The 24,626-nt window shown below is 44.7% G+C and overlaps 2 protein-coding genes across 4 annotated transcripts in view; one reads left to right on the top strand and one right to left on the bottom strand.

Annotated features, from left to right (window-relative positions):
• The window catches only part of LOC133378875 (uncharacterized), a 30,851-nt gene extending 25,307 nt beyond the window's left edge, over positions 1 to 5,544 (bottom strand). The window contains exons 1-2 of the mRNA XM_061613489.1: positions 5,387 to 5,544; positions 775 to 1,498 (exon numbers count right to left, since the gene is read on the bottom strand). Coding sequence (XP_061469473.1) covers positions 775 to 1,470 — 696 coding nt within the window. The 5' untranslated portion in view covers positions 1,471 to 1,498; positions 5,387 to 5,544. The remainder of the gene's footprint in view (positions 1 to 774; positions 1,499 to 5,386) is intronic.
• Positions 5,545 to 9,171: 3,627 nt separating this feature from the next.
• Positions 9,172 to 19,981, top strand: LOC133381093 (zinc finger protein ZFP2-like). Of its 3 annotated transcripts, none has more exons than XM_061619641.1 (5): positions 9,172 to 9,868; positions 11,248 to 11,317; positions 13,492 to 14,182; positions 15,015 to 15,111; positions 17,291 to 19,981. In XM_061619641.1, the coding sequence occupies exons 3-5, from the start codon at positions 13,499 to 13,501 to the stop codon at positions 18,625 to 18,627; spliced, it is 2,118 nt and encodes a 705-aa protein (XP_061475625.1). In that variant the 5' UTR covers positions 9,172 to 9,868; positions 11,248 to 11,317; positions 13,492 to 13,498; the 3' UTR covers positions 18,628 to 19,981. The 3 variants fall into 3 exon arrangements, with proteins under 3 accessions (XP_061475625.1, XP_061475627.1, XP_061475628.1); XM_061619643.1 differs by lacking the exon at positions 9,172 to 9,868 and adding an exon at positions 10,455 to 10,473; XM_061619644.1 differs by lacking the exons at positions 9,172 to 9,868; positions 11,248 to 11,317 and adding an exon at positions 12,631 to 12,700.
• Positions 19,982 to 24,626: the final 4,645 nt, after the last annotated feature.

The following is a 24,626-nucleotide window of genomic DNA, read 5'->3' as shown; positions in this document are numbered from 1 at the left end:
ATAAGAGAAAACGGAACTCATTTGAAATGTGGTGTGGAGGAGAGCTTTGCGCATACCATGGACTGCGAAAAAGACAAATAATTGTGTGTTAGAACAAATTAAACTAGAATTGTCACTAGAAGCTATAATGATGAAACTGAGATTATCATACTTTGGACACATAATGACAAGATATGATTCACTAGAAAAGACAATAATGCTTGGAAAAACAGAACAGAGTAGAAAAAGAGGAAGGCCAAACAAGAGATGGATTGATTCCATAAAGGAAGCCACAGACCTGAACTTACAAGATCTGAACAGGGTGGTTCATGACAGATGCTCTTGGAGGTCACTGATTCATAGGGTCGCCATAAGTCGTAATCGACTTGAAGGCACATACAACAACAACGCCATCCAAATGTCCAAATATGTATCCAGAATGTTGGTGTTTATAGAAGGTATGCTCAAATGTAGCAAGGGGGGTTAGGTCATCAAATCAGCTGATTCTTTATGCTTGCAGAGACATCTGCGCTGTGCTTTGAAGCCCCGACAATTAGCTGATAGTTGGGACTTCAAAGCACCTTGTAAAGGGCTTTGCAGGTGCCACAGATCAGCGATGCCTGCAAACTCCTTTTTTTGTCACAGACTTAACTTTATCTCCCCACACCTGATGTCAGGTGTACGGCAGGTGGGCGTGGCTTACCCAAAATGACCTGGAGGTTATCCAGGTAATTCACCTGAGTTATCCATTACTCCGGCCCTGTCACAATTGTCCATTTAAACAATAATGTCTACCTTTTGTTCGCGGCTCTCAGCCTCTTGCAGCTTCAAGAGGAAACTTTCAGCTAGGGCCAGAGCATGGGCACAGGTGGCAGGACCACCTTTGCAGACCCAGATCTGCATCTCCAGGGGCAAGATGGTCAGGAACTGCTCCAGGATCACCAGGTCCACAATCTGCTCCTTGGTGTGCCTCTCTGGCATTAGCCACTGGCGGCAAAGTTCCCGGAGTTGGCTCAGGACCCGCCGGGGCCCTTCAATCTCCTGATAGCAGAAATGCCTGAAGTGCTGGCGATGGATCTCCAAGCAATCGGGGTCCTCCTCATCCGGAATCTGTCCCTTCAACATCCTGGAATTTTCCAAACCTCTGTAGGCCTCTTGCATTTCCCCACCAAGAGATGGCAACGCCCGTGTTGCAATCGTGCACCCTCCTCTGGGCAACTGGCTGGCTTCTTTTCCTAGTTGGTAGGTAGCCTGAAATTCGTTCCTCTCCTCCTTGGACACAGGTTCAAATAACCGTGATGGTCTCCACACAGAATAAGGAGACGGCACCGATTTCAGGTCCTTTTCCTGCTCTCGAGTTGCCTTGTGCTGTCGCAGCCCCTTGTGTTGTGGCGGAGGTGCCCCAGTTGAAATCCCCCCTTGGAAGCCATGAGGGTTTCTTTCCATTTGGTTCGCTCTCGGTCCCCGTCCAAGCAGGTTACTTTCTGCCATTTTTTTGTCCCTGGCTGTGTCACCCAAGCTGGAAAATAAACTCAGGATTGATAGATGCAATGTGATGATGATGAATTCAGTAGTGCAGTGGCATATTCAAAAGTGCAGAGTCCCTTCATGATAGTCACAGCCATGCCCCCTGCTAAAATTATACAACCTTCTAAGATTATAGAATAATCTGGTCAGGTTTGAATACTGCTTTCTGTTTCTCTATTATTGTCACCATTTGACTGTCCTTTCTCACTGTCAGAGATATTGCTTGAATTACTGGATTCTGTGTCTACACGTTTATCTCCTACTGCTACCAAACTGCTTGATGATGTAAATGGGATGCTGTCATCAATATTCAGTGTCTTTTATTCTGCACTTACAGAATACTCACTCTTCCCAACTTGGCTTTTTGAAATAGGAACTAACAAGAACTCCTTTCACTCTGCTTGGCTCCAATCAGCAGGAAACGGAAGCAAGTTAGAAGATTCTTCTCAGCAGCTAACACACTCCCTTTTCATGCTGATTGGCTCATAGGACAGTGGAGACATAGGGACCCTGCTGGGATCTGGCTCCCAAAACAGTAAGGGGTCTAAGACCCGCAGCAAGACCCTAGACAATAACTGAAGATGGTTTATTTCATTTATGAATCACTTCCCATTAGCTTTTACATGAAGAATTGAATTACCTATACTCATAACTAATTGTTGTCCTTCCTATAACAGTTGGTAGAGACTATTTTAAAAAAAATAGTGATTGCTTTTAAGGTTTGATTCATTGTTGCAATTTTTATTTTACCCCCTCTTTTCTCTTTTTCATTCTTTCCTTTGGAAGGGGGGTGTAAGGATCACAGGAAGCTGCCTTATACAGAGTTAGACCTTTGGGTCCACCTAGCTCAGTACTGTCTGCACTGACTGGCAGTGGCTCTCCAGATTTGGGGCAAGGGATATTCCCGGGCCTACTTGGAGATGCTGGGGGTTGAAACTGGGGCCTTCTGCATACAAAGCAGGTACTCTACCACCAGATGTTGCTGAACTACAGCTCCCATCATCCCTGGCCATTGCTTGCTGGGGCTGATGGGAGTCATGGTTTAGCAGCATCAGAACAGCCCGAGGTTCTCTACCCCTGACCTAGAGAGTGCTTCCGAAGGGAGAGAGATCCCGTGAGCTTCATTCAGGTAGCCCATGGCATATCCACATTAAATACTCATACTAACTGTTCATTGCATTTTTTGTTTCTTTTCTTTCTTATATTGTATTTTATTGCATTACCATTTGAATGTAAGAAATAAATGTAAGAAATAAAAGAAGCCGTAAAAATACAATTAGAAGTCATATAGAATCTAGCGTAGTGCATCGAAATTGCTACAACAGACAGAAAAATCATTAAGTGGTCCGCCAAAACCATTAGCAATTTTCAAGTGGTTTGTGGGGGGGAAAGGTTTGGGGACCACTGATGTAATATATTCTAGTGGAGTGCAATGCTGGTATGCTGGGGACCCTTAATCGATATAGTGACTTGTTACACACCTATACCTTTCTTTTAAATAGCGGAACAGACCAGTATATTAGCATTTTTATATACCACTTAATGCATTCAGAGAGTTTACAACCAACTGTAAATTGTTGCTTTTATGTTATTGTTAGTTTTTATTGTTAGTCTCTTAATGTTTTGATGTTTACATGTTCTGCTTTGTACGTCGCTTAGAGTGGCTGACAATTCAGCCAGATAAGCGACTAATAAGTCGAATACATAAATAAATAAATACATGTATACTGAGAGTTAAGTCTCATTGAGTTAAAGGGTACGTGTATAAGACTGCATGTTCAGCTCTGACTGCACGGAACGCACCGTCAGACATAGAACTTACAAGACATATAATTTTCAGCGAATGTTGATGCAATGGGGAGTGACTGAGTTATGTATTAATCTGATTGGATAGTCTTTAAGGTTCCACAAGTAACTTTTATTATTTGTTGCAACACATAGAAATGAGACTGTATTTCTAATTGCAGGAGAGGGGGTAAAATTGATTCTGGTTTACTTTTAATATGTCATTTTCTGTTTACCTCCGAGTCATAAATCTCTGATACTACAATCCTACATACATGTCTACGTGGAAATAAGTCCCAATGAGTTCAATGGGACTTACTCCCAGATAATTGCAAATAGGATAGCAGATTACATTACCTCTAAATTATACTGGTGGCCAAAATATTTAAGTATTTATACAACATGCTTAAGCATCCACTGTTTCTGTGCAAGTGATGAAGATGAGGAGAAAACAACCACTGGCCTCACTTACGTGACCTCTTGGGAGTTGGGACTCAAAGCAGCCCCATCAGGTAAGAGAACACTAGCCGCCACTTATAACATATATTAGATGTTTATATTTGTTGCATCCTGTTTTTATCTATGTTTTAATATTTTTGTAAGCTGCCTAGCTGCAATCCTTCACCCACTAATTAGGCTGCAATCCTAACCCCACTTACCTGTCAGTAAGCCCCACTGAATTTAGTAGGACTTACTTCTGAGTAGACATGGTTAGAATTGTACTGTAACCTGGAAGTAAAAAACCATTGGCCATAACAGGATTCCCTTCAAAATAGACACATCAAGCATGCTTTTGAACAGGCCTTTGAGGTCCTTGGGAAGGGTAAATCTTTATGATTTATGATTTTACCATCTATCATATGCTGCTAATATAAGTGCTTTTATATGTATTGATGACTGTCCAGTATTTTTATCTATTGTTATTAATTATGACTGCATTTGATATCGTTGTATTGTTGTATTTGATATTGTTGTATTGTTGTATTTTATCTCATTTTAATGTACGTCGCCTAGAGTGGCTAATTGCCAGATAGGCGACAAACAAATTAAATATTATTATTATTATTTATTATTATGCTTTGTTTTATTCTTAAACCCTAAAATCCACCAACTGGATCCTGCTGCAAGACACACACTTAGAATTAAGTAATTTTGAGCCCAACAATTTGTTATGAACCAAGAGAGCTCCACACAAAAGTCAACTTCTGTTTATCCCAAGGTTTCTTCATTTCAGCTGCATACTTTAGGATGTGGGGGGTGGTGGTTTTGTTGTTGCCACTGTTAGTTGAGAATCTGAAATCCTTGGTGCTAATCTGCAAACCACTTCAAGATCTACCAGTAGGACCAGATCTATCCCCCCCCACACATACCCTCTCTAGGCATGAGAGCTCTGTGTACATGGATTACTCTGTAAAGATCTGTCCACACACACACACACACACACCTGGACCTCTCTAGGCATGAGAACTCTGTGTACACGGATTACTCTGTAAAACTGTTTACTAAGGATAGCCCCTATTCCACTACTAGTCCATGTCAAACCATTGTCCCCATTAGGTTTCTGAGGATCTGATCAGTTAGAGCAGCAGACAAAAACCTGGGACACCAGGGTTCCAGTCCCCACTCTGACACCGAGTTCACCCAGCGACTTAGGGCAAGTCACCATCTCTTTAGCCTGACCTACCACAGGGGTGTTGAGGATGAAATGGGAAGGGGGAAAAGCTTGAGCTCCTTGGAGGAAAGGTGGGCTGTAAATATTACAATAAATAAATCACACACATACACTTTATGGGGGGGGGGAAACAAAAAAACTCTCCCCTTTCCCCCACATTGTGTGTGTGCGTGCATTGATAATGGTCTTTCCATGCCTACTCAGAAGTAAACTCCACTGAGTTCAGTGGGATTTACTCCCAGGAAAAGCGTGCTTAGGATTGCGTCTGAAACCCTCACACAGAACTGTGTCGTGTCTGCCTTTAGATCATCCTCTGAAACCTCCACAATTCCCCCCATTCAATACTAATCCTTCCTCCCCCCCCCTTCTTTCTCCCTTTCCCCCTTCCCTCTCTTCCAGCATCCGCCTCAGGCTGTAACTCACCTTCCCCTTGCAAGCCTTTTTTCAGCTCAACTTCTGGGAATCTGCAGCCCCCCTAGATTGCTCCAAAGATGAAGAAACATACAAAAGGCAGTTTCTCCCCGAGAAAGGAAGGGTGCAGGACAGGAAGGAGACTTACCCTTTCCACCCACAACCCCCCTTACTTACCCACATATCTGGACCTCTCTAGGCACGCGAGCTCTGTGTGCTTAACCCCTTGAGAAAAAGTCACAGGCGCTCAGTGGCTGTGGTTGAAATGGGAAAAACCACAAGGTTACCTTGTGGTTTTCCCCACTGTAGTGTTGCAAGAAAACCTGCACTTGGTTGAATTTTCTCTTCTCTTAAAGATACAGAAGCATTCTCAGGCCCTGAGCCTGGCAACCCTAGGAACACAGGAAGCTGCCTTAAAAAATTCTGGGACAGAATCACAGAATACCAGAGATGGAAGGCACCTTGAAGATTATCTAGTCCAGCCACCTGCTCACCACTCAGATCCATGTTCAAATCCAGTTGGGATGTTCTCACCCCAAAAACATCTGGCTGATACAATTTTGCAACTCTCTATTCTTCTTCACACTTTGGTGTAAGCGTTTTGGGGAAAAGCTTTAGGTTAGGGGAAGAGCATTTGCCTTGGATGCCGAAGATCCCAGCTTCAATTCCTGGCATCTCCACATAGGGCTGGGAACGTCTCCTGTCTGAAACCCAAGAGCTGCTGCTATTAAGTGTAGACAATACTGAGCTAGATGGACCAAAGTCTGACTCAGTTCCTAAGGCAGCTTCCTAGGTTCCTAACCTGAAATCTGTTTTGCACTTACCAGGATCTAATCTAATTAAAATATTTGAAATATTTATTTGTTGTTGTTATGTGCCTTCAAGTCAATTACCACTTATGGTGACCCTTTGAATCAGCGACCTTCAGCAGCATGAACCACCCTGTTCAGATCTTGTAAGTTCAGGTCTGTGGCTTCCTTTATGGAATCAATCCATCTTTTGTTTGGCCTTCCTCTTTTTCTACTCCCTGCTGTTTTTCCCAGCATTATTGTCTTTTCTAATGAATCATGTCTTCTCATGATGTGTCCAAAGTATGATAACCTCAGTTTTGTCATTTTAGCTTCCAGTGATAGTTCTGGTTTAATACCCAATTATTTGTCTTTTTCGCAGTCCATGGCATGCACAAAGCTCTCCTCCAACACCACATTTCAAATGAGTTGGTTTTTCTCTTACCCGCTTTTTTCACTGTCCAACTTTCACATCCATACATAGAGATTGGGAATACCATGGTCTGAATGATCCTGACTTTAGTCTTCACTGATACATCTTTGCATTTGAGGACCTTTTCTAGTTCTCTCATAGCTACCCTCCCCAGTCCTAGCTTTCTTCTGATTTCTTGACTATTGTCTCCATTTTGGTTAATGACTGTGCCAAGGTATTGATAATCCTTGACAAGTTCGATGTCCTTGTCAACTTTAAAGTTACATAAATCTTCTGTTATCTTTACTGTAGTCTTCTTGACTTTCAGCTGTAGTCCTGCTTTTGTGCTTTCCTCTTTAACTTTCATCAGCATTCATTTCAAATCATTACTGGTTTCTGCTAGTAGTATGGTATCATCTGCATATCTAAAATTATTGATATTTCTCCCTCCAGTTTTCACACCTCCTTCATCTTGGTCCAATCCCGCTTTCTGTATGATATGTTCTGCGTATAGATTAAACAAATAGGGTGATAAAATACACCCGTCTCACACCCTTTCTGATGCAGAGCCAATCAGTTTCTCCATGTTCTGTTTTTACAGTAGCCTCTTGTCCAGAGTATAGGTTGCACATCAGGACAATGAGATGCTGTGGCACTCCCATTTCTTTTAAAGCATTCCATAGTTTTTCATGTTCTACACCACTGTTCTTCAACCTTGGGTCCCCAGATGTTTTTGGACTACAGCTCCCATCATCCACAGCCAATTTAGCCACTGGTCAACGGATCATGGGATCTGTAGTCCAACAACATCTGGGAACCCAAAGTTGAAGAACACTGATCTACGCAATCAAAGGCTTTGCTGTAATCTATAAAGCACAGGGTCATTTCCTTTTGAAATTCCTTGGTCCGTTTCATTATCCAACGTATGTTTGCGATATGGATCTCTGGTGCCTCTTCCCTTTCTAAATCCAGCTTGGATGTCTGGCATTTCTCTGGCATTTCTATGCCAGCCTTTTATTCTACTTTCAAGATTATTAACAAAATTAGGACAGAGCGTATCATCAAAATCAATGACATTGAATTCAATGGGACCTACTTGCTGCCCTGGGCTCCTATTGGAAGGGCGGAATATAAATCTAATAAACGACAACAACAACAATAATAATAATACTTCTGAGTAGAAAAGGGACCCCTCCACACTGGTGTTTATTTGCAGAAGTATTCCGCAACAACCCATTTGAACTCAGTGTTGTCTACACTGATTGGTCATGACTGGGTTTCAGATTGGAGTTTTTCTCAGACCTATCTGGAGGGTTCTGCAGAGTCTCAGGCAAGGGGCACTCGCAGCCCTCCCTGGAGATGCCAGGAATTGAACCTGGGACCTTCTGCATGCAAAGCAGATTCTCTTCCACTGAGCTGCAGTCCTAATCAATATACTGCATTATCCAAAATGATCAGGGGATCGAGCAACTCCCCTATGAGGAAAGGCTGCAGCATTTGGGGACTTTTTCAGGCTGCATACACACCATGCATTTAAAGGCTTTGATCCAATGGCATGGATACCACAACCATTGAAAGTCTTTTATCTGCTGCAGCCTTCATCCGCCTTCACAGCCCAGCCGTTGTAACATACACATTGTCATCCTCCACCTGTTCTGGCGTTGAGGACATTCTTGGATTGTTCTTTGTCTATGGGGTTCATAGAGGACCTTCACAAAACGACTGTTCAAAACCTGCATACTTGTCTTTGTTGTTTGTCTTTGTGGTATATTCGTGTTTTTATCTTATAGTCTTTAAAGATGTTTTGTTTTAATGTATTTTAAAGTCTGTTTTTATGATGTTTTAAACTGTTTTTAGTGCTTTTGTTTGCTGCCCTGGGCTCCTGCTGAGAGGAAGGGTGGGTTATAAATAAAATAATAAATAAATAAATAGTCGTGATTGTGATCTATTATGTTAGTTATTTTAGGTTGCACTGATGTTTAAGATGATCTTTTAAGATGATTTGTATTGTCTTAAATGTGTAATTTTGTTTGTATGATGTTTAATGTTAATGTTAAGATGTTACTATTTAAGACGATCTTTTCAAATGTTTTGTATTTTAAATGTGCAATATTGTTTTATTTTTTTATAACACTGTAAACCAGTTAGAGGCTTCTTTTGAAGTATGAAGCGGTATACCAATTAATTAAATAATACCAATTAAACAACAACAACAACAACAATAATAATAGTTGTTGCCTTTAACCCATGTATTATTTACAACACTGTCTGGAATAAGGCCCAGGACACAAACGTATCAATATCAGTATATCTGTCTGTCCTTCAGTTTGTTTGGGGATCTTATGCTTACCTTGTTCAGTCTGTATTAAGCCTTGCAGCCTGTTGGGCCTAGCGGAGGGAGGACGAGAGGGACGCGTTGTCTCAGTTTGGGAGTCTCTCTGAGATGTTGCCTTCAGCTGAACTGAACTTTGTAGAAGTCTAGCCATGGGATATGAATCTTCCTCAAGGGTTAGCTCTACGAGATAGGTGAAGGACAAAACCAATACTGGCAAACAGGAACAAGGCTCAAGGAATCCTGGGAACGGTAGTATGACACAACAGAGACTTGCCCTATGCTGCAGCTGCTCTTATAATTGAGAAAAGGAAACAGCAGGGTTGGAGAAGGAAGGACAAGGAGCCTGCACAAAGCGCTGAAAGAAGAGTTGGGGGGCTCCTTGTTGAAGGAGAGGGAACTAACTGTGCTGCCAGGCCTACTGAAGGGCTAAGCAGGAAGGAGGCACTTCAAGGCCTGCAGCGAACCACAGTGGATGGAGACTGCTAAACACTAAACTGCATTAGTTTGCCTTTGGAAAGAGTTCGTTGCTGGCTATGACAAGCACAAAGTTTGTGTTTGTAGGGATGTTTAGACAGGGACACAGCGGAAAAATTGTTTTATTGCTTTCTTTTAACCTGTATGTTCCATTCAGCTACTTTAGTTGCTAATCCTTTGTATATCCTTTAAACCTAAGAGCTCCTTTTCCTAAGTTAATCGTTGTACAACTCTGAACCAGTCCAAGATTGCTGGTGCAAAATCAGCTCCACACAGTCCTGGGTAGCTGCATCCAACAGTTCAATAACTACCTACAGCGGCTCTGCTAGCTGATGTACTTCATGTACCACCTGCCACCACCATATTTGCAGCTCTGTTCTCATCGGAACCTGCTGATGAACATCAAGAATATACTACTAATGCAACACCTACTGCGTATGTGTGTGCCCCCACCAACAATTAAGTTCTGTGTTTGTTTTGTACTGGTATGTAACATCTGTATACCTGCATACTTTTAAGTAGAGTTCAGTATGAATCAATGAATGCCTTTGAGTTGTCAAATAGTTAGTCCCATAATATACTATTAATATAAAGGTAAAGGTGTCCCTGCACTTATAGTGCGAGTCGTTTCCAACTCTTAGGGTGACGTCTTGCGACGTTTACTAGGCAGACTGTATATATGGGGTGGGATTGCCAGTTCCTTCCCCGGCCTTTCTTTACCCCCCCAGCATATGCCGGGTACTCATTTTACCGACCACGGATGGATGGAAGGCTGAGTGGACCTCGACCTCTTTTACCAGAGATTCAACTTCCTCCTTCCGTTAGAATCGAACTCCAGCCGTGAGCAGAGCTTCGGCTGCGTTACCGCCGCTTACCACTCTGCGCCACGGAGGATCTACTATTAATATAGAGTTATGAAAATTTGAAAGGAACCAGTATTTCATCTTCATTTTCTATTTCTTTTTATCTTTTCACATCTATTTCTTTTTTTAAAACTACCTAACTCCTTATTAGCTCCCATACGCCCAACTGCACAAAACCTTATTTCACATTGCACAATTGCTTTTGGCACTGCACAAAATGTGTCTAGGTATGTCTAGAATAAACATTGCTGTACTATTCTATTATTCTATTCTCTTGAGTGTGCTTTAACTTTGATTCCTGTATTGATCAGTGGGTTGGACTCAATCTTCTTATAGGCTCCTTCCAACTCCTATTCTATGATTCTGTGCCTAGATGGGCCATTGGTCTGATTCAGCATGCTCTTTTTATATTTTTATGTTAAGGGTGCTGTGAATTATAGCACTGTGAGGGGTAAACTACAGTTCCTTGGATATGGGGGCAGGATGTGCTTTAAATTTATGGTTTGGGGAAGGGGTCATAGCTCAGTGACAAAGCTTTGCATGCAAAAGATCCCAAGTTCAATCCCCAGCACCTCCAGGTAAGGCTGCGAGATACTCCCTGCCTGAAACGCTGGAGAGTTGCTGCCAGTCAGTGTATACAGTACTGAGCTAGATGTACCCAATGGGCTGATTTGGTATAAACCAGCAGTGTCCTATGTTTCTATGTGTGCATGCAGCGTCTGTACATAGGATATGAGCTGCAAGGGTTAAGTTGAGAGAGTTCCGATTCCTAGAAAGGAAAAAGGTGAGGAAGAAAAAATCTGCCAAAGGCAATGTGTGTGTAGACTGGAGGAAATGTTATTCCTTCCTGTTTGAACCTCAACAGCAGCTGGATTAGAGAGGCAGCTTTTAAAAAGGAGATGTAACTTCTCAAGGAGGGAGTCATTGCATGAAATCTCCTGATGAATACTGGGCGTTTAATATAAGAGAGATTTCGCTGAGTTTCTTTGTTTTTGCAACAGGACCTTTCTTTGCTTCCAGAAGTTCGAAACCCACGGACGGACAGTGATTCTCTTGGTGCTGAAAACTGAGGTGTGTAGCAATTCTGGCAGGGGATCCTATGGTAGGTGGTGGGAAGTAACTGGTTTCCAAAGGGAGAGTAGATTCGGGAGAGGCAAAAGAAAATGCAGTCCTCTTCCCGCGATGCAGAAGTGGGCTTGCAGAACTCACTGCCACAAGATAAGGCAAGGGGCGCTGGTTTAGCTGGCTATCAAAGGGGGAGGATTCGTCTAATTCACAGATGGGGAGGGTATCCATGGCTGTGAGCCAGGATAAATCGCTAGAGCCTCCAAGTTCAGAGGCAGTATACTTCTGAACACCACCTACAAAGTAGTGAAGGAAGGCTCCCTGGAAACCAGGGTCACCTGTCTCTGAAAAGGGACAGTGGATGAGATGGGCCTGTGGCCATCCGGAGGGGCTCTTATGTCCCCAAGCCCCATGTCGGAGTCATTACTCCCTATTTAGAATAAGATGGCTGAGTTGATTTAGTTAAAACCTGTCTGCGTCTTTGTTGGAATTGCTTTTTAATATGTTCTTAAACCTTCTTTTTAAAAATGTTTTTAATTTTAGAAGGTATTTTGAAAGCTTTTTTAAGAAATGTTTTTAAAGATGTTTTTGTTTTAATGTGTTTTAAAGTTTGTTTTTATGATGTTTTAAAGTTTTTAGTGCTTTTGTTTGCCGCCCTGGGCTCCTGCCAGGAGGAAGGGCAGGATATAAATCAAATAATAAATATTTATTTATTTATATACCGCTCCATAGCCGAAGCTGTCTGGGCGCTTTACAGTACCTGTAAATAAACAAATAAATAATAAAATAAATAAAATGGGAGGGGGTGGCACTCTGCATGGACTCAAGAGTTACTCCTCTTTAACCAAGAATGCTCAATGCAGGAATCCAAATTAAAGCATCCCCAACAGGTGGCTGTCCAACTACCTCTTGAATGCCTCCAGTGCTGGAGAGCCCACTGCCTCCCTAGGTAATTGGTTCCATTGTCATATCCCTCTTTGGACGTTTTTCCTGATGTTCACCAAAATCTGGCATCCTGTAACTTGAGCTCATTATTTCATGTCCTGCCTCTGGGATGACTGAGAAGAGATCCTGGCCCTTTTCTGTATGACAGCCTTTCAAGTACAGTTACTTGAAGAGTACTATCATGTCTCCCTTCAGTCTTCTCAAGACTAAACATGCCCAATTCTTTCAGTCTCTCCTCATAGGGCTTTGTTTCTAGTCCCCTAATCATCCTCGTTGCCCTCTGAACCCATTCCAGTTTGTCTTCATCATCCTTCTTAAAGTGTGGTGTCCAGAACTGGATGCAGTACCCAAGATAAGGCCTACCCAGTGCCAAATAGGAAATGGAAATGGACTGCCTTCAAGTTGATCCTGAATTATGGCAACCCTATGAATAGGGCTTTCATGGTAAGCAGTATTCAGAGGGGGTTTACCATTGCCTTCCTCTGAGGCTGAGAGGCAGTGACTGGCCCAAGATCACCCAGTGAGCTTCATGGCTGTGTGGGGATTTGAACCCTGGTCTCTCAGGTCGTAGTCCAGCACTCTAACCACTACACTACAAGTGCCAAACAGAGGGAAATGAATACTTCACGCGATGTACAAACTATACTTCACATCCCCGTTGAGTGTTTTTGCCTGGCTGGAATAGTGTCCTTGAGCTCTGATAATGCCTCTTGCTTACTTGGATGAAGGGCAGAGACGGGTGGGTGAGTTTGTATAGAAACTAGCCTAGTGTACAAAGGTAACATTTAATTTCATTGTTCCGCCCACTTTTGTTTCTGGCTCTGCCCATCACTGGCACGTGGCCCCTGGGATGTTGCCAAAAAGGAGATGTGGCCCTTAGCCTGAAAAAGGAAGAAGTGAGGGCCACTAATTTGGATGGCTTGGAAAGAAGATTAGACATATGCATGGAGGATAAGGCTATCTATGGCTACTAGCCACAATGGCTATATTCTGTCTGTACTGTTGAAGCCAATATGCCTCTGAATTCCCGTTGCTGGAAACCGCAGGAGGGGAGAGTGCTGTTGTGCTCAGGTCCTGCTTGTGGGCTTCCCACCAGCATCTGGTTGGCCACTTTTGAGAACAGAATGCTGGACTAGATGGGCCACTGATCCAGCACATCTTTTCCTGTCTTCTTATGTTACCCATCCCTGTCTTAGCACTTACAAACACACTGATCTCTCCCCCCTCCATTCCAGGCTAGCAATGAAGGAGTGGGACACGGCAGAGCCTGAATCGGCAGAAGGGCTTGAGGCCCAAGGAGGAGGAGAGCCACATGTTGTCCAAGTTGGACATATTGGGGAGTTTCTGGCTGGGGTCACTGTGAAAGAGGAGCCAGCTGAGGAGCTGCAAGAGACCTGGGAGATGCAATGGCAAGAGGTTCTGCGAACGCTGCAGTCTCCCAACTTGGGTTGGAAGGATCCAAAGCTGCCCAGGTCTCCAGACACGAAGGCATTTCAGGCCCCCTTCAAGGCAGGAGCTGATGCCAATTGGTGGTCTGTAGGGGAACGTGCGACCCAACACTTGCCAAGCCTCGCCGGAGAAGCTCCTGGGACTCACGGAAGCCAGGGTGCTTCGGTGAGAGTGAAAGACGAGATGCCAGATGAGGATGCCATCCGCTTGGAGCTGTGGTGCCGGCGCTTCAGGCAGTTCCGCTACCGAGAGGCCGAGGGCCCCCGAGAGGTTTGCAAGCAGCTCTGGCGACTTTGCCATCAGTGGCTGAAGCCAGAGCGACGCACCAAGGAGCAGGTCCTGGAGCTGGTGATCTTGGAGCAGTTCCTGACCGTTCTGCCGCAGAAAATGCAGGACTGGGTCAGAGATCGTGGTCCGGAGACCTGCGCCCAGGCGGTGGCCCTGGCAGAGGGCTTCTTGCAGAGGCAGAGTGGAAAGGTAAAAGTGCCGCATCCTCCTTGAAAGGGTGGGAGGAAGATAGGGAGCTGCCCTAGACTGAGTCAGGCTGTTGGCCCATCTAGCTCAGTATGGTCTGCATGATCTGACTGGCAGCCGCTATCCAGGATTTCATACAAAGGTTTTCTGAGCATGAAGACAAAAACAGGAAAGGTTGAGGGTGGGGAGAGAGGGGGGTGGACTAGGGAGAATTCTGAGGGTCAGACAGAGAGGCCCAGAGGGCTGCATTTGTGCCCTGGGCCTGAGGTTCATCACCCCTGGCTGATATCGCCCAGGGCTCCTTTTGGGAGGAAGGACAGGGGATAAATTTAATAAATAAATACAGACAAAATGGCACCACCCACATGCAAGAGGGAGGTATTAGCAGGTTTGGGGCAACCTGAAGTTTTGCAGAACTGCAAGAAGGATTTGGTGGGTGCAATATCCAAAAAGGGCTGAGTATGCTCAGTGGCCACAGAATGCTCACTGACATCTGGAAGGGGAAACAGAAATCCAGGTGGGAGGGGGAATGGAATGGAGTATCCTGGAAAAGGGCACCTGAACACTGCAACATTTTGTTGCAGGTTCCACTCGCTATTAGCCGAGGTAGCTAAATGGAGCCTCCACGTTCAGAGGCAGTATACTATCTGAATACCAGATGCGGGTGGAGCAAACCAGGGAAAGGACTATTGTCTTTGTATCCTGTTTGTGTGGTTTCCTGGAGGTGTCTGGTTTGCCCCAATAGGATGCTGGGCTGCATGGACCTCAGGCCTGAGCCTCCAAGATGTTTCTGATGTTCTTCTGCTCTGAATGTGTTGCTGGCTTCTTTTTCCAGGTCTTGGAGCCTAAACTGGAACAGGATCCATCAGGCATGGTGCAAATGCAGTTCTGCCTGGAAGCTGAAGAGGGTGATGGGGAGGCTGGTTTGTTAGGTAAGGACAAAGGTGGGCATAGGATGTTTGGTATTATCCACACTGACTGGCAGCAGCTCTCCAGGTTTTCAGACAAGGGACACTCCCAGCCCTTCCTAGAGATGCTGGGGATGGAACCTGCAGTCTTCTGCATGCAAATGAAGATCCTCTACCTCTGAGCTATGGCCATTCCCAAAATTCACCTTTCTGCCAAACCTTGTTCTGGCTCTAACTGAATTGTCACAATCTGTACTGCTTCCATTTCATTTCTCTCTGACCTTGCTGATTACAATCCTCCTGTGTGTGTGCGTGTCAAAATGTTTTTGCTTCTGTCCTCATTAGCTGTTCTGACAAAACTGTAATGATGCTGTTTTCCAGGGTGGCACTTATAGAGCTTTGAGGATGGAATGCTCAGAAGAGTTTCATTCACTGAAGCTAAGTGATGCTGGTACCATATTCTAAGTTGAGTTCTTGCCTGGTGTTGAGTGCAGGACCCGAGTTCAACAGCATTCTCCCATCTTGTGATTCCCAGCAAAATGAATTGCTTTGGGCACCTGTGGGGTTAAAGTGGTTGCTTTGGGGGCTGTTCTTAATCCTCTGGTTTCTACATTTATTGATTTCTATTGGGTCATCAGCTGTTACTTTAAATCACAAAGGTGATATGTAACTGTAGAAAAAATTTAAGTTCATCCTGGCTGATGGAGTCATTGAAAAATTTCTGGACTCATAGCCTTTTGGAATTCAAAGGGACCTTGTGTGTAGCATCTAGGCTGTCACCCTGCTCGATGCTCAGATCCATGTTCACATCCACTTGGGATGTTTCCACCCCCACAAATCTGGCTGGTACAAGTTTGTAACTCTCTCTTCTTCTCCATACTTCTGTAGAAGCATTTGGGAAAGGGCTGTAGCTCAACGGTAGAGCATCTGCCTTGCACACAGAAGGTCCAAGGTTCAATTCCCGGCATCTCCAGGTAAGGCAGCTGGGAAAAACCCCTTTCCTGAAACTCTGGAGAGCTGTTACCAGTCTGTGTAGACAACACTGTGCTGGATGGACCAAAGGTTTCACTAGGTGTGAGACAGCCTCCTATGTTCCTTTGCCTGGGACTGCAGCTGTGCAACCAGCCTCTCAGACAGTATGACCCAGTGCCTTCAAGGGGATTGACTTCCTAGCAAGTGTGCACAGGACGGCAGCCTTAGGAAAATTATGTCATCGTATTCATATTGTCACTTTAAAAAAAGTATTTGGCTATAGTAATGACTACTGAAGTATCAGTATTAAAAAAATTGTGCCACATTTTCAATTCAAAATGTACAAGACTTACAGTAATGTTGAAATAACAATGAACACACACACACCGAGTCTTGTGGCACCTTAATGTCTAACAAATGTGATATGGTGTAAGCTTTCGTGGACACCAGCCCACTTTGCCTGATGAAACTTGACATTAAAATAACGTGAAAGCCAGCACCCTCAAATACCAACAAGAACTTGCACAAAAACAACAGCAGAAGCAGTAAAGAAGTAGGAGAAATTATAATCTTTGGCAATGAAACAAAGACAAAACCTAGACATCTAAACAAGGCTTCAACCTTGTGCTTTTCGCCTCCTCCTCCATCCTCCCTATTTCCTTTTATGTCGTGCCATTTCGGTGGTAGGCCTGAGGGCTGAACCTGATATTTGTAAGCTGTTCTGTGAGCCTTTTTCAGCAGAATGACAGAGTAAAAATGCTTTAAATCAGGAGTTACTAATCTTTTTTGTTCCAAGGGCTGCATTCACCACTGACCAACCCTCTAGGGGCAGCATGCCACTGTTGGGTGTAGCCAAAGGTGGGCGGCACCATTGCTGTTTCTCCCCCCACATATACACAGGCACATAGTCCCCCCCCTCAGCTGAGTAAGGGAACTATTCCCCCTCCCCTTTCATCAACTGATCTGAAGATTGGGAAAGGGGCAGTTTGCATCCCCATCAGGGTACCGGGGTGGGCAGAGGAATTTAAACCTCTGCTCACTCCAATGCCATGTCTGCTTTATAATTTCCCCTCCTTTTTGCCACCACTGCCAGTATCGCTGGGATCTTGAGGGGTCAGAACATTTTTCTTGGGGGGGGGAGGAATCATATCAGGCCCCTGGGCTGGGGGTTAGCTTTAAATAACTCAAGACATGATTCTCGTTTCATGTTTCATTCTGTTTGTTTCATCAGGTAATGGGCACAAGAAGCCCCTTTCCCCAAAAGGACTTGTCCCAAAGGATAGAGCGATATCACTAGAAAAAGTCCAAGGGGAAACTTTGCAAGTTCTTGAAACACCTGAAAGTGTGCAGGGAGCAGAAAGTTGCCCAAGGAAGACCCCAAAAGAAACTACTCTGAGCATAGAAGGTGACAGAGGCTTGCGTGATATCACTTCTCAAGACGGAATGTGTGAGGGTAAGAGAGAAAAGCCAGATGCTGACGATAAGAAAAACCTCTCTTGGAATGGTGGCATCCTTGAGGATCAAAGAACGCTGCTGGGAAGAAAAATATATAGCTGCAAATACTGTTGGGAACATTTTCGAGAGAAAACACACCTCATTAAACACGAGCGAACCCACACAGGGGCAAACCCACACGAATGTGCCGAGTGTGGGGGAAGCTTCCATTCCTCCCTTCACCTTGCAAGCCACAAGAGGATTCACACCAGTGAGAAGCCATATCAGTGTTCACAGTGCAAGGGCAGCTTCAGTCAGAAATCACGCCTTGTCTCTCACCAGAGAATCCACACAGGCGAGAAGCCTTACAAGTGCTCACAGTGCGGGCTGTCTCTGTCTCGGCGTTGCCACCTCCTGAGGCACGAGCAAACCCACACAGGGGAGAAACCGTACAAGTGCTTGGAGTGCGGGAAGAGCTTCGCCCAGAAAACCAATCTCATCACACATGAGAGGACCCATACGGGAGAGAAGCCGTACAAGTGTTTGAGATGTGGAAAGGACTTCGGCGAGAAAGCATCCCTCAATCGCCATGAGAGGATGCATCTCGGGGAGCGGCCCTACAAGTGCTCAGAGTGTGCCAAGAGCTTCTTTTGCAGCTCTGATCTCAGGAAGCACAAAGTAGGGCACATGGGAGAGAAACCATATAAGTGCTCACACTGCAGGAAAGGGTTCTGTCAAAAGTCAAGCCTCGCTGTCCACGAGAAAGCTGTCCACACGAGAGAGGAACAGTATAAGTGCTCGCACTGTGGTAAATTGCTCTCCCGGCGTTGCCATCTCACCAGGCATGAGAGGATTCACACAGGGGAGAAGCCCCACCAGTGCATAGACTGCGACAAAAGCTTCAGCCAGAAAGCAAACCTTATTAAACATCAGAGAACCCACACAGGGGAGAAGCCATACCAATGTTCCACCTGCGAGAAAAGATTCATTGAGAAAGCATCCCTTATCAGGCATGAAAGGACCCACACGGGTGAGAAGCCCTATGAGTGCTCCGAGTGTGGGAAACGCTTCATTTCTAAATCTGATCTGGGGAAACATAAAAGAAAAAAACACTGCCAGAAAGAGAGCCCTTAAATGTGTGAACTCTTCAGGAACAGACTCTTTAAATAAAAAGAGGGAAGAAAACCTTTTTGATCATAAAATAATAGCATTCAGCAATAACATTTTTTGTAGGTGTTTGGACTGCACGCTAAAGTTAGGTCTGAACTGGACATGTTAAATGTCTTTCCTGCATTTAATATGCATTTTTTAAAATGGCAAAGAATTTTGTATGAGGAATTCCTAATAAGATCTAAAACAATTTGTGATGTTGTAATGCGGGCGTGAGGAACGTTTTCCAGTTGAAGGGCCACATCCTTCATGGGCAACTTTCTGGGGGCATGTGAATAGTGGGTGGGGCCAGAGGCAAAAGTGCAATAGCTGTAGCCCTTTACTCTTATCTTTCTATGGTAGATACATTGACAGTCCAACTAGGCAAAAGCACTCAAGGAGGGCCACTGAGGGGCATGGCTTAGAGAGAATTCAAATACAGAGTCCAGGAGGCTTACATTTGAACCCTGGGGCCTGGGGGTTCTCTATCCCTGTTATAATGTCATATCACAGTACAAATGTAATATTTTCAACTTTTTCTGTTTTTCTTAATGTTTGTTTTAACTAAGTATGATAACCCTGAACAAGAGTGATAAAAAAATAATATAACATAAATCCAAATAGCATCATCTGAAGGGGGTTAATAATTATCAGGGACACGGCAGGAGGGGAAAGGGTTAAGTTTCCCCTTCACTCCAGCGGTGAGACTGATAATTATCAGCCCCCTCCCCTTAGCTATTACTGTTTGCATGTTTTGAACAAAAAATCTGATGCCTTCTAGACTCATTTTGGGTTTATGTAGTGCAGGGAGGGAGTGGAGAGGGGTCAGACCCCTTGTGTATGTGGATGTTTTGTGTGCCTTCAAGTTGATTATGTCTTATGGAGACCCTATGAATCAGCGACCTCCAATAGCATCTGTTATAAACCACCCTGTTCAGATCTTGTAAGTTAAGGTCTGTGGCTTACTTTATGGAACCAATCCATCCCTTGTTTGGCCTTCTTTTTCTACTAAACAAAATTAAAAATGGGTAATAATGTCTGGCCCCTGTAATGTAGTACAGTGCACAAGGTAAAAAGGTTGTGTACCCCCACAGGATAGACCCTGTGATCAAAAACAGGGCTGGGCCAGCTGTTGTTGGACTCCAACTCCCATCAGCCCCAGCCAGCATGGCCCAGTGGTCAAGGATGAGAGAGTCCACCACAACAGCTGAAGGTTTTCTATCCTTGATCTAAACTTATCTATTGCTGTGATTTATGCCTCCAGAGTAGATAACTGAACAATTAAGTGCCCCGTGATTGTAGCACAGCTCTTATATGTGGTTTCATTGTTTGTTTATAAGTGTATTTTTTAATGACATATAAAATAAACAAATAAATGATGGCTGGCTTTATGAGACATGAACGGAGATAGTGTAGAGTAGTCTAGGCTTTGCCAACTTGGCGCTCTCCCAGTGTTTTGGATTACAACTCCCATCAGGGAGACCACGAGGTTGGCAACAACTGGAGTGGACACATTTTGACTTGATGGGCCCAAGTTAGTCATGTTCATGATTGCAATATAACTGCTCTGAGTAGGACAAATATAATAGGATACAACCCTTGCATCCTTTAGAAGAAGGACCAATGTCAGTGGCCAGCAGCTGAATCCCAGTGCTCACCAGAGGACCCTCTCCCAACCCTGACTGGAGCCCCTAACACCATTAGTACTACAGTAGTCCTTGGATTGATTGCCTCTTCTGCTGCCTGCTCTTTCCTGAGCATAGGGAAAGTGACACCATCAAGGAGAAGGGGGGATTTGTGGCCCTCCAGGTATTGTTGAACTCCAACTCCCATCAGCCCCAGCCAGCATTGCCAATGGCCAGGGAAGATGGGGTTAGAAGGTCAACAGCATCTGATTTCCCCATCCCTGATGGAGAAGGAGCAGCAGCTGTCATCAATGCCGGCCTGCTAATATTATAATGCCTTTATCAGTGGTGCTGGGATTGCCAACCTTTTTGGACCAGTGGGCACATGTGGAATTTTGAGGAAGTGCCATGGGTGCCAGTCACAAAATGGCTGCCATACGAGGTGTGGCATAACACAAAATGGATGCCACATCTAAAAGAGCAGACAGAGGCAGGAACACATTTGTTGCATTGTGGATTTTTGAGGGGATGTTTACCGAGACCTTTTGCGGGTGCCGCAGGAGATACTGGTGGCTGACCCTTGGTGCACAGTGATGGCGGTTGTATATCCAAAAGGAAATACTGTACACAGGCAAAAAACATCAGCCCATGTGATCAGGGGGCTGGAGGAACAAAGTATGGGGCTTTTTAGTACAGGGGGGGAAAGGTAAGGGCTGGCCAGGGATATGACAGAAACATATAAAATTAAGCATTGTGTGACAAAAGTGGTTAAAAAGATGTTTGTCCTCGCTCTCTCAGTGATGTGTCAACCTGAGGCCATTCATTTTAGCTGACTCAGGACAGAAAAAAGGAAGGGTATCTTTACACAGCACATAGGGAATTTTCTGCCCCATGTAGTGATGCCCACCAACTTGGATGGTTTAAAAGGGGATAGGAAACAGAATTACTCTCCTGTACATGAAGCATGTTCTCTAATGCACTGTTCTTCAGTCTTGGGTCCCCAGATGATGACTGACTACAACTCCCTGACCACTGACCATGCTGTCTCGGGATGATGGGAGTTGTAATCCAACAACATCTTGGGAACCAAGGTTAAAGAACAGTGCTCTAATGAATGAGCTATAAGCCCCTCACAAATCTGCATTTTTAGCATGGAGAGCATCTTTCTACTTGTATATTGGTTGTTCAACATACATACAGATTGCCCCCCACACACACAATTGAGCTCAGTAACAGCCCCCATACACATCCAGGGCAGGTATCCTTCTACATGGGCTAATTGTTTTAATTATAAGGCTGGGGTATTACATTCTGGGTTGCTTAAAATAGCAGGTAGTCTCTGTGGAAGGAAGATGAGCTTAACTACTGTTGAAAGACCTCCGACTGCTTTCAAAAGACCTCCGGGGGGGGGGGTCTGGTAGGGAGGGTGTGAATCGCAGTGTGGCCAGGTTGGTGAGGGGCCATTCTAAGCCTCCGACCTGTGCCTGACCTGTTAGATTATTATTATTATTATTATTTATTCAGTTTCTATACCGCCCACAGCCAACGGCTCTCTGGGCGGTGAACAACATAAATATAAAAATACAGTAAGATAAAATCACATAATAATTACCACACACATAATAACAATTCTCAAAGCTAAAAACATATTACACAATTAATTTAGTATACCAGAGTGTTATAAATATACTAAAATATATTAAAATGCCTGGGAAAAGAGGTACGTTTTAACCCGGCGCCAAAAAGAAAGCAATGTTGGCACCAGGCGCACCTCGTCAGATAGACTGTTCCATAGTTCGGGGGCCACCACTGAGAAGGCCCTAGATCTTGTCGTCATCCTCTGAGCCTCTCTATGAGTCGGGACCCGGAGGAGGGCCTTCGATGTTGCACGCAGTGTACGGGTAGGTTCATATCGGGAGAGGCGTTCCATCAGGTATTGTGGACCTGCGCCGTGTAAGGCTTTATAGGTCAAGACCAACACTTTGAATCTGGCCCGGAAACATATAGGCAGCCAGTGCAAACGGGCCAGAACAGGTGTTATATGTTCGGATCGTTTGGTCCTAGTCAACAATCGGGCCGCAGCGTTTTGCACGAGCTGCAGTTTCCGAACCGTCTTCAAAGGTAGCCCCACGTAGAGCGCATTGCAGTAGTCCAGTCTTGAGGTTACCAGAGTGTGGATAACTGAAGAGGTCATCGCTGCCCAGATAGGGACGTAGCTGAGCTACCAACCGAAGTTGATAGAACGCACTTCATGCCACCGAGGCTACCTGGGCCTCAAGTGACAATGAAGGATCTAAAAGAACTCCCAGACTACGAACCTGCTCCTTCAGGGGGAGTGTAACCCCGTCCAGGACAGGTTGAGTATCCACCATCTGATAAGAGAAATCGCTCACTAACAGCATCTCAGTCTTGTCTGGATTGAGTTTCAATTTATTAGCTCTCATCCAGTCCATTATTGTGGCCAGGCAACGGTTCAATACATTGACAGCCTCACCTGAAGAAGATGAAAAGGAGAAGTAGAGCTGCGTGTCATCAGCATACTGATGACTACGCACTCCAAAACTCCTGATGACCGCCCCCAGCGGCTTCATGTAGATGTTAAAGAGCATGGGGGACAGAACTGACCCCTGTGGGTCCCCATACTGGAGAACCCAGGGTATCGAGCAATGCTCCCCAAGCACTACCTTCTGGAGCCAACCTACCAAGTAGGAGCGGAGCCACTGCCAGGCAGTACCTCCAATGCCCAACTCCATAAGTCGCTCCAGAAGGATACCATGGTCGATGGTATCAAAAGCAGCTGAGAGATCAAGGAGAATCAACAGGGTTACACTCCCCCCATCCCTCTCCAGACATAGGTCATCATACAGGGCAACCAAGGCTGTCTCAGTACCAAAACCGGGCCTGAAACCAGATTGAAATGGATCTAGATAATCGGTTTCATCCAAGAGTGTCTGGAGCTGGTTAGCAACCACCCGCTCGAAGACCTTGCCCAGGAATGAAACATTCGCTACCGGCCTATAGTTATTTAGGTTTTCTGGATCCAAGGAAGACTTCTTTAGAAGTGGTCTAACAGCCGCCTCTTTCAGGCAGCTGGGGACCACTCCCTCTCGTAAGGAGGCATTTATCACTTCCCTGGCCCAGCCGGCTGTTCCATCCCTGCTAGATTTTACCAGCCAAGAGGGGCAAGGATCCAGAGCAGAAGTGGTCGCACGCACCAGTCCAAGCACCTTGTCAACTTCCTCAAGCTGCACCAATTGGAACTCATCCAATAAATGAGGACAAGACTGTGTTCTGGATGCCTCATTAGGTTCAACTGCTGTAATATTGGAGTCTAAGTCCTGGTGGATGCATAAGATCTTGTCCTGGAAGTGCCTAGCAGGACTCATATCTGCTTTGAAGGATGTGTATCCTGAAAAGGGATATAGAATAATTATAAATAATTGCACAAATGTGCCCGACCCTGGTGAGCCACAGGCCCCTCGAACTGAGCCAGCATTGGTCCCTCCGTCACCCGTAAAAGCTTTTTTGGTGGCCACCCCCAAACTGTGGAACATCTTGTCCTGTGAAGTTCTTGTAGCCACCTCCTTATCCATTTTCCACTGGTTAGTAAAGACGTTTTTTAAAAATTCTGGCAGGTTTTTGCCTTGCTGGACAGATCATGGTTTTATTTAAAGCAGGGGGCACCAATGTAGTGCCCTCCAGCTGTTGTTGGACCCCCAACAGCCCCAGCCAGACTGTAGGCCCACAATGGTTAGAGGGCACCACATTGACCATCCCTGATCTAAAGTTTGTTTGCATTTGTTCTGCCTCCCTCCAAAACCATATTTTATTTGATCTTGTATTTTTAGGATAATTGTTATTTTTAATTGTTCTAAGGTGCCCTGAGTGATGTGTGTGGACTAGAATGGTAGAGTAGAAATTCATAATCATAGGTCATGTCCACACCACACATTTCCCCCCAGTTAAAGTGGTGTAAAAGTGCTTTAAATGTACAGCGTGGAGGTAACCGTTGTCATTACAAGTTACATTATAAGCTGCCCCTTGTGCATCACCTCAAGTGCATTCTTGTGGCACCTTCTTTCTGGTTTGTGTGATATGTTCTTCCAGAAATGGGAAAAGCAAGCATAAATCATTTTCACAAACCTTTCCCTTTCTATATTGAGCATCTTGGGCCTGGTTCTCACCAATAAGGGATCAAACTGTGTCAGAGCTGTACTGCTTCAGAGGCATGACTGAATGCACTCCCTGAAGAGAGTCCCTGCACTTAGAAAACTAACATTTCAGGGAGAACCTTTTTTTCTGACATAATAATTTTGTATGTGCGGGTATTGTTTTTAAAAAATTAAATCCACAGTTCTC

The sequence above is a fragment of the Rhineura floridana genome, chromosome 3 (genome assembly GCF_030035675.1).
Source record: "Rhineura floridana isolate rRhiFlo1 chromosome 3, rRhiFlo1.hap2, whole genome shotgun sequence".
NCBI classification, from domain to species: domain Eukaryota; kingdom Metazoa; phylum Chordata; class Lepidosauria; order Squamata; family Rhineuridae; genus Rhineura; species Rhineura floridana.
This window is presented reverse-complemented; position numbering and strand designations above follow the sequence as displayed.